We start from the raw sequence: 10,000 nt of genomic DNA on the forward strand, positions 1-10,000 counted from the left end.
TCTCTTTCGTAAACGGTCGATGCCATTTATAAAGAAAATTAAAAGAAACAAGCTAAGAAAAAATATTAACAAAAATTAAGACAAAAAAGGAAAAAAGAAAAACTGGAGGAAAAAGAGAGTCCGAAAATTTCAAGACTCGAACTCGGGTTCTTAGCCCTCACCCTAACCCGAACCCAAACTTATATGACCAGCGAGACACAACTCCCAGTAACCGCAACCTTTTGAGTTCTTAGACCTAATGAGTGTAATTCAGAACTAAAAAATGGCATTGACCGTTCTGAGAAATGGCAACGACCGTTTACGAAAGGGAAATAAGCTGCATCCCTGCATCCCCTGTTCTGTTTAAGAACAAAAAAAAGGAACTTGAGAAGCAGTGTAATCCATAGCAAACCTTTCTTAATTAACAACCAAACTTGTTTACCCTTTTTGTTCTCTAGAAACACGAGGTAGAAGCTGATACATATTTACATCTAAAAAATTCCCTTCATCTTTCTGCATAACATGCTCTCTCCCACTGACTGTAACCACATTACCACATCAACATAGCCTGTAGGACACTTGACTTCAACTACCAGAATCTTGCAGGGCTTGCTTTTCCCATGCTAACTAACACTTTTGTTGTTTGAAACCCTTTGTGATTGTAAAATTGGAATAACAATGGCACACAGAGATAATTCTGGTAGTTGCAGTCAAATGTCCTATGTAAAGGATAATGCCCGAGCCCCGAGGCCTTCTTAAAAATAATGACCGAGTGCGAAGCATTATTTTGTGTTCCTTTCACCCCAGGGGGAGGAGGGAACTCTTTGTGTTTGAGTGGGGGTGTGCTACTGGGGACTTCAAAACCCTTAACCTAAACCTGACTAAGTTCAGGTGTATTAAATGCAACCCTATGCTAAATCCCTACCACATCTCAGATTTGCTATATTACAGAAATTTGGTCACTATCACAAAAGTCCAGCCAAAACTGGAAGATCATAGCCTACTCTAGACCAAAAAACTCTGATCTCTATCGTCCCTATCTCAGACTAAACTGCTTGAAATCCATACCCTTCACAGCAACAGCCCCCACCCCCACAAAGCTTTCACACAAAGAGGCACTCACTGACAGTGGTTTTAGATCAAATTTTCAGGAGAGTGTGTAGGTAGCCACTGTTGGTTGTTGGTTCTGTTGACTTTGACAAAGGCCATGTGCTAATGACGTCATTACCACGTGAGACAACCACATAACCTACCCACATACAACTTAACACTGAACAATCTGATCTAAACATCACTGGCATCACTATATGCTGCCAAAATGTGAAGCAGTCACAAAAACTTAAATGCAATCCATATGACAAAAATGATAAACAGCTACAGTTGAAATGGTTAACTATTCACCGAAGTAGAGATGACTTTTACAGCTTGCTAAATATTAGACTGCTTGCAGCCCCTTCTGAGTTGTCGAACTGCCTACTTTAGACATGCAAGCGAGCCGAGGGAAGAATGGTGACAGCGAGATATAGGCTTTATCACCATTCTCCCCTCAGCTTGCTTGCATGACCAAAGAGGGCTTGACAACTGCCAGCAGTCTAGCTATTAAATAGCCACTACTAGCCATCAACATGGAGGTGAATAGTCGTTTTAGTATGTACTAAAACAGTGAGATAATAAAGCACAAAAAGATGATTTTAAATGATTTATTCCTGCAATGAATAAAACATTTTTGGGTACAAATCCTGCAGCAGTTGGTGAATAGCAAACATTATTTTGGAGTTTGAGTAGTCCCACCTTCAATGATGTCATCAAGCAGTGCTATTTGTGGGCAGGAGCATTGCTTGACAACACAAAGAATGCCTGCAAAGGAGACTAGTATAGCCATTACCCTGAACTGTCTTGAAACTGGCTTATCAATCTTGCTGTTAATGAGCAGTGTGTCCCTGTGTTCATGCGAATATCATACTGAAACCAATAAAAGAACGTCTTGCTTGTAGTGAAAGGTGATGAACCTGAACTTGCTAGCCATGTGCTGCAATTCAGTTTTCGGTGGCCCACTTTCCACCTAAAGAATGCATGCCAAGCAGTTTGTACAAGTTTTTGTTTCTGGGAAGGTGTCCTGGTGATGACAGAGATTGGATTTGAGTAAGTACTAACAAATTTCAGCAAGTCTTATTTGTCCGAGTAAGCTGCTCTTTATTATCCAAATCAGGGACAATTTCATTATTTTTTGCATCTTGATAAAATTTAATAACTTGAATGATATTTTCTCACTGACTGATTTGATTCAATACCTAAATGAAAGAATTTGATCATAAAACAATACTTACTGCTATAGCTAATTGGACTTGCACACATCATACAAGAACAGCCGTCAATCTGTTAAAAATAAATGTTTGGTAATACTAATAAATTTATAAAATTGAAAACACTGGAGGTCCAGTGATATTTATTATGGACCTGGAGGTTTGAAAGAATGATAATCTACATGTATGTAATTAAGCAACCAACACCTTGTTTTTGTAGGTAACTGTGACAACAAGAGAGCTGAGGCAAAAGCATTGATTTTTTAGCTACATAAAGCAATCTATAACTTGCCTTGGTGATACCACATTTTGTATTACAAAATGTCTGAAGAAATAACCGGTCTTAAAAAAGGAATGCACTGTAGTCCAGAACAGGAAATGTCCACTTCTGGTTGCTGTCAGCCATTCCAAAACATTTTAATTTGCTTAAATTGATCCCTGTTATTTTTGATAACAGTGATGAAATGTATCTTCAAACTTCAAGACTTTTGATAAGATTGCTTTCAGGTCTGGTACTACATGTACCTACAGTAATGATCATTGTTACCAATGAAAATCATTGTCTGAAATTGAATACCTATATTAGGATATCAAGCTTAACCTCTTAAGAACTGTAAAACCATACAAAACAACAATGATGTAACATTATTAAAATTCTTTATATTATTAATTGGCAGGGAGCAAAGTCAGAACAGATCAACTCAGATTGGTCACCTTGGATCAAGTGAAAAACGGTTTTGTAAACCAACACTATTCAACATTTGCCCCAATTTCACTAAAGTTACCTTACATGTTAAGATTAGGGCTAGGGTGATTTCTAGAGGCCTTATCTTTTTTTTGTAGATCCGTTAGGCTAGCATTCTGAGTTGATCTTATTATTAATAATACAATCTATAAATGTTTATTTTCTTGCTTACCAGCAAAATCTCAAGAAAATACAAAACAACAGAAAAGAGCAGGCAGAAAATAACCAACCAAGGTGTTTAATAGAAGGGACATAGCGTTTGACTGCTCCCATTGACACCTCAAATGCCCTGGGACGCCCCCACTTGATGAGTAAAATCATCTGGCATTTGACAGAGTAAAATCTGTTAAAGTGCACCTAACCCCAAAATATTTTTTTGGCTAAAATGAATCTTTGCACCTGTTTGAAATGCATTGTGGCCATCTGTTCATTTTTCTAAAAAATCCAGTCATTTTATAGGCTTCGAAAGTTGCGAAAAACCAAGCATCTTTTGTTCACGACCGAGTCAGAAGGGGAGTGGGTCTATTCCTGATTTGACGTCACAATCTACTTTGCATGCATTTTTACAAAGAGTTAATGCAATGTAAATCAGTTTGTGACGTCAAATCAGGAATAGACCCACTCCCCTTCTGACTCGGTCGTTAACAAAAGATGCATTGATTTTCGCAACTTTTGAAGCCTATAAAATGGCAGGATTTGTTAGAAAAAGGAAAAAATGGCCGCAATGCGTTTGGAACAGATGCAAAGATTCATTTTAGCGAAAAAAATATTTTGGAGCTAGGTGCACTTTAAGTCTCACTTCCAGGAGTCACTGGGTTAAAGATTCACAGCAAAAGAAAATCATGCAGTCAGTTTCAATGTGCATTCAACTGGGACCTAGAAAGTTTCTCTCTTCCCTTACATGAGAAATGAGGAATAAATTTGCAGATGTTCTTGACTCAAAGATGCTATTTCTCATGCAAGTAAGATCCAGCTGTTGCTTTGAAAAACCAACATTCCATCATTTCAGTTTACCATCATTTTTAATTAAAATTCTTAAATTCTGTGGAAACAAAGATGAGTGTGACTAATTAACACTGCATACTAGATAGATCAACAGAGCAATAATTATTAAGTGCTTGCTTAGCATGTCATACATACATACAATGTAGATGTTTTAATTTTCTTTGAAACAATTCCGATTTTATTGACAATTTCAAGTTCATAATTATAGATAAACAATAATGCAATGAAGTGATACAATGTATCTCTCCCCTTTAACCGATACTGAAATAAAATTATGAGGAATTGTGGAAGTATCTAGTGAAGAAAAGTCTGCCCTGGATGCTACAATATGAGCAGACAACTGCAAACTTGCCAGTTTATTTAATGACAGGCTCTACGTAACTTTTGTGACTAATTCACGGCTGCAGAAGCTGGACAACTATTGTTGGATGTGCCATTGGGAAGAAAGCATTGGGGGAAACAACAAATTCAAACCAGAGGTTAGAACGGGATTTGAACCTATGGCAACCACATGCAAACCCAATGCCCTAACCACTGGACCACACAACGTAATTGCACCAATTTGTTTAATGGTCAAAATAACAATTCCACTTTTTTACAATAACACTCTGGCTTCCCAAAATTCAATCAGACTGCGACAAACTACCATTAGCCCCAAAAGTAATGCTTCCTGTAACAGCATGTGTATGCGATCAAACACTATCCCTACCAAGCACAAAGTACATGTACCGGTAAACCTCACCAACCAATGTTTTTAAAGGGTATAATTAAATTTTGCCTCATACATGTAAATGTTGCAAATAGGATTTTACTTTGCCAGGCCCTGCCATTGTTCCCAGGGCAGATTTTTTGCTGTTGGCAATGATATTTGTACTTAAGCCCATGTGTACAAACTGTAACAGGCACTTTTCTTTTATGGTCATGGCTTTAGGCTACCGGGATGGTTGTTCTCTATAAATATGGAATTTTGTGTTTGGGATTCCACAACATTTAGGCTACTTTTGAGTGAGCAACGTATGTCTTTCTACCTTGTGTCATATCATGAAGAGAGCAATTGGGCTTGAAAGTGTTTACCACTCAATTTATTGTGTCCTAAATGTAACTACTGACAATATATGTTACCTCTTATAATAAGATACTGCTTAAAATACCTTGTAGCAACCGTATTCTGATGCGACCATCTGCATTAGTATTCTCTACAATCCTAAACTTCCTGTCATTCACCAGGTTTGCCATTGGAATGCAGTTGTGCTTTGGAATAGCATTCAATAGGGCTTCTGCTAGAACTGACTTTGATGATTTAGGAGACACTTTTATCCCATAAGCTTGACACATTGCTGCCAATTGAGACTTGATGTAGACTCGACTAAGTGGGCCTCTGCCTTGATGCTGGTGAATAAAGGTGACCAGACGACTGTGCGATAAACTTTTGTTTTGACTTCGGTCCTTTAGAATTTCCTGCAAAAGAGAACAACAAAAATGACAAACTACCGGTAGTACCTGATCTAGAATTTCATTTTTAGGAGTCAATATATCCCAATTCAGCAATTTTCTGATCAGGGACATTTCCAATCTTCCGAGGGGCACATTGTTTTTCACTATACGTTTACATGTACGACACTGTCTACTGTTCATCACGGTTTATGGTACACTCACAAAACGTCATTTACATTCATTGAAGTGTATTATCACATCAAGCTCATGTGCTGGTTTGTAACATCATATGCAAGGTTAAATACAAGGCATTACATTTATGATCCAATCCCCCTAAATACAACTGGTAAGAATCTTTTTTTCAAAGTTACTGACAAAAAATTAAAGGGATAACTTTTTTCAGTCTTCCTACAAAAAGCTGAGGCATAATTTACACCAGAGACAAATAACGTGTCTAAGACGGATCATGCTTTGTCTGCAATAGACCAATTTCATATCATATCATATCATATCATATCATATCTCTTTATTTACCCTTGGATTTTAGAGTAGCTTAATTGGTGTAGCTAATATCCCCGAGCATTTACCCCCCCAACCATGACACACCACAGAAGACAGACCACAACACCGGGAACTATATGCCCTACAGGTACTCTTTGCGACAAGTGTGCGGGTTCTTTTACTTCCCACAGGATTATGAACAATGAAGGGTTGTGAGACAGGACCTTCGGCTTATCGTCCTTATCCAAGAAGACGAGAGTCTAACCATTTGCAGATGTAATTACAAAGGCAGCATTTTCTCCTCAGTTATTTAAAGGCCCTGAGTGTTGGTCCGGCCGGAGTTGAACTCATGACCTCCCGCGTGACAGCCCGGTGCTCAACCAACTGGGCCACTAGTGCGCGGTTATAATATCGATATAAATGTACTAAAAATTCAGTCCTAAACAAAAAGCATCATCTTGAAGCTCTGGGGAATAAACTCATACAAGTCCTTATATTTATTCCCCTGAACCTCAAGATGATACCTTTTGTTTAGGGCTGAATTACTGATCTATTAGATATAAATCCACTCCAGTGTTTAGGGACCAAAATTCTTTGTCTGTTAGCTCGTCTTACAGACTTGCTGACAGATGAACCGATAATTTGAAGACTAATTTTGGTCCCCAATTCTTAGTAAACACCGCATTTTTTTCTACATAAATTGAAGAGAAATCTGTCTTAGATGCATAGTGTTATTCGTCTTAGATGAGAATAATAATATCATTCGTCGCTAGTATAAATTCGGCCATTCATACCTCGACGGATCAGATCATACGTGGAATGTCCCTTTCAATCTGAATCTACTAAAATAATGTTCTAAAATGTATTTTGCATGCCATGAGAATCAAGAATAAATGCTACTATATTTACCTTGTATGGAACACTGTCTGTCTTTTCTTTATTCTTTTCTTTGCTCTGCAAAACTCTTTTCTCTGCATTCTGTTGTTCTTGCCTTTCTTTGGAAAGTTGCTCTATTTCACATTTTGTGAGATACCTCTTATTAGTGTTTGGATGGATTCTGGTATCCCTTGATAGCCTCCTACGCTTAGACCTGGTACAGAGACGTTTCAATTTCCTGCAGTTCATACAGCAAACGCCATCTCCACGAACAATGCTGCAGTTGCTGGAGAATACCCTGGTTTCGTCAACATTCTTGTCGGTTGTTACTTCAGTTAAATCGGTGTACTTTCCTACGATATGTGAAAGCATAGTAGACTCTCCATTTTCCATTATTGATCCTTTGCAAAGCTTTCCAATTTCAATAAACTTCAAAATCAAACTGATTCTCTGACTTAACGGGTATCGTTCCATGCTTGTAACGTCCATTAAGTTTGAAAGGTCATTTTCGCAACCATGAGAAAGTAAGGAGTAACGAATGTTGGAGGATGGCGGCAGTTGGGTTACCCTTACTTCGAGGGAAACTCGCTGGTTATTGAACGACCACGACTCACAACGGAAAAATGACACAGTGTTCGAGTGGTCGCTAATCTTACTCCATCCTCTCTCCAGTTCCATGTTACTTTGCCTAAATTCTTCAAAAGTCTCCTGTGTATCGATCACTTGCAATTTTTTCCTTAAGTATAAGAAGGAGCGGTGACGATCTTTGCTTGGTCCACGCTTCACGAATTTGACATCCTCTCCCCAAATTTCGCGAATTATTCTTCCAAGCATATGAGGATTCAAGTTGTGGTTTAAGTTTTCTTTGTGTTTAGATGCTAATGTTAAAATTTCTCTAGCTTGAACAAGTCCATCCTGAGAAAATTCGTAGTTGCACAGTATCCTAGGAAAATAAATGTTATAATTTCCTTGTTGAAGGTTTGATAAATACAGTCACGATTGTAAACAGCTTTGTTAAGGCTAAACTACAGAATTCAGCTCCACATCATCCTAGAGATTCTATTGGCAAACTGGCTCCTTTTACTCTTTACATATAAAGATTACTCATGGGCCATTCCACCATCAGGGACGTTACATAAAAAACAACCACATTGCCAGTTCATCGACATTAAGTGAAATTTCCTGTGAACTATCAAAGTGTTCTACAAAACCTGCTCTAAATATCTGCACTTTGGTCATTGTGTTAACTGAAAATGTTGAATTCACTTTCACAACAATTGACAATTTTTCAAGAATAGTAGGAAAATTATAAAGGTCACAGACGTTACAATCACTGTCATGGACGTTACAATGTGAGAACAAGTCAACTATTTTAAAGTGTAGATCACATTCTTTTTGCACTATAAAAGGTTACTTGCCCATTTAAAGTGAATTGAATAAATTTGTCATCATTTTCTCAATTAATTGCCATTTCCTGTCAAACCCACGAGAAACATGTATAAAGGGTGTTTTGGGGATATTCCATTATTTTTACATCAAATATCAATTACTCCGAGATAGCGAACCAATCAGATTGCTTGAAACACCAAGATCACTGAGTGAGTATATACTAATTACTGATTACTGAACTGCCAGAGAAATTGAACCTTTAAATGGCCATTCGTAGCCATGTGTTTCATATACAAAATGTCTGCTAAGTGTAAATGTGCTCAGGATGAGAATGTTGCATTTTTTCAACCATTTCAATTGTTGGTACTCAAGTCTAAGAAGTGTAACGTCCGTGACAAACATCCATGACGAACTTTTGTTGTGGATTAATACACCTGTATCCAAAATGTTACAATTTACCAGAGTTTTGTCTGTATCAGAGAGTTTCTATTGGATGCTTAGCTTTGTAGCAGGATTGTCTTGAAAATCTATCACATAGTTATTTAAGAAAAGAAAAAAAATGGACTAAATGTCATGGATGTTACGTAACGTGCGTGACATTAGTTCATATTGTTGCTGCCATTTCTAAAACTTATTTTGGAAAAAGTTGCCATGAGGAATGAATTGACTCCACTGTGAGGTTTTTTCTAATAAGAGTGTTTGGAGTCCTTTACATGTTCCAAGATTGATTTTATCCAGTCAAAATTTAGCATTATGCATAATACTTGCTCACAACAAAAAAAACCTAGAATTTGAGGCCCCCCCCCCCCCCCCCCTGAGTAGACCATTGTCGCCAGCAAAGTGGAATTTTATTTTCTGAGCACTATAACATGTCCACTTTGTATTACTGGGTATAATTCCAACTAATACATCTTTTGAAAATTCTTGCTTGTAACACCACTCGTGTGGAATTGCCCTCATGCGACTCGTTCTTTCATTTCCACTGGTCTCGAAAGTGGCCCTGCATTCTGTAATTGCTGAATGTCCTATTAAATAATCGGTCAGTGTAAAACGCAGACTGCAGACCAGGGGTAAAAATGCAGATTGAGGTTATAACGTAACTGTTGAAAAAGCCCAAACCCCTTAGAAATGCTAACCTTAGGCCTAATTAGGTCTAAAACAATATTTAGGCTTAACTGTTAGCATTTCTAATGGGTTTGGGCTTTTTCAACAGTTAGATTGTAACCTCAGTCTGCATTTTAGCCCCGGTCTGAAGTCTGCGTTTTACACTGACCGATTAATCAATAAAAGCTGCATGAAGCCGCAAACTCACCATGACTTCCATCTAAGAGTTGAGTATTTCTCTTCGGTTTGAACACTACTGCTTTCATTTTCAGCTGGATTTTCATGGTCATCCGAGCTAGGACTATGGCACGCCATTTCACATCGACAGCAATGAGTAGCGGATAGCACTGGAAACAAGTAAATGATAATTCGGTGATGCTTACACCTACAGACAACCGTGAACGGAAAATGGCAGCTGCAAGTTCCTCGTCGAGACCTTGGCCCGGGAAGATAATGAGGAATTTTTCAACTCTTGCAAAAATGCTCCGGCGATGTTGACAAGGCGCTGGGAGACGAATGCGCTTCTGCTCCTTTAGACAATTTAGAAAGTAGATAAGAGAACCATTTCCTACTTGCGAATGATCAAAAAGGGGTCAGGTCTTTGACCCCTTTTTGATCATTCCACAAGTAGGAAATACGAATGCTTGAAGCGCTGCTTATTAGT

At 38.1% G+C, this 10,000-nt stretch overlaps 2 protein-coding genes across 3 annotated transcripts in view; one reads left to right on the forward strand and one right to left on the reverse strand.

Moving 5' to 3' along the window:
• Window positions 1-10,000, forward strand: part of LOC138007233 (protein SFI1 homolog) — a 78,534-nt gene that overhangs the window by 26,205 nt on the left and 42,329 nt on the right. The window lies entirely within an intron of this gene.
• LOC138007237 (uncharacterized) overlaps window positions 377-10,000 on the reverse strand; it is a 9,691-nt gene continuing 67 nt past the window's right edge. Inside the window, exons 1-5 of one of the 2 annotated variants that reach the window (XM_068854030.1) lie at window positions 9,545-10,000; window positions 6,877-7,786; window positions 5,184-5,490; window positions 2,307-2,355; window positions 377-1,941 (exon numbers count right to left, since the gene is read on the reverse strand). The exon at window positions 9,545-10,000 is cut by the window's right edge and continues 67 nt beyond it. In XM_068854030.1, coding sequence (XP_068710131.1) covers window positions 2,351-2,355; window positions 5,184-5,490; window positions 6,877-7,786; window positions 9,545-9,651 — 1,329 coding nt within the window. In that variant the 5' untranslated portion in view covers window positions 9,652-10,000 and the 3' untranslated portion in view covers window positions 377-1,941; window positions 2,307-2,350. Of the gene's footprint in view, window positions 2,096-2,306; window positions 2,356-5,183; window positions 5,491-6,876; window positions 7,787-9,544 lie in introns of both variants that reach the window. The other variant, XM_068854029.1, reaches the window with a different exon arrangement.

Source organism: Montipora foliosa, chromosome 6, assembly GCF_036669935.1.
Source record: "Montipora foliosa isolate CH-2021 chromosome 6, ASM3666993v2, whole genome shotgun sequence".
In the NCBI taxonomy this organism is placed as follows: domain Eukaryota; kingdom Metazoa; phylum Cnidaria; class Anthozoa; order Scleractinia; family Acroporidae; genus Montipora; species Montipora foliosa.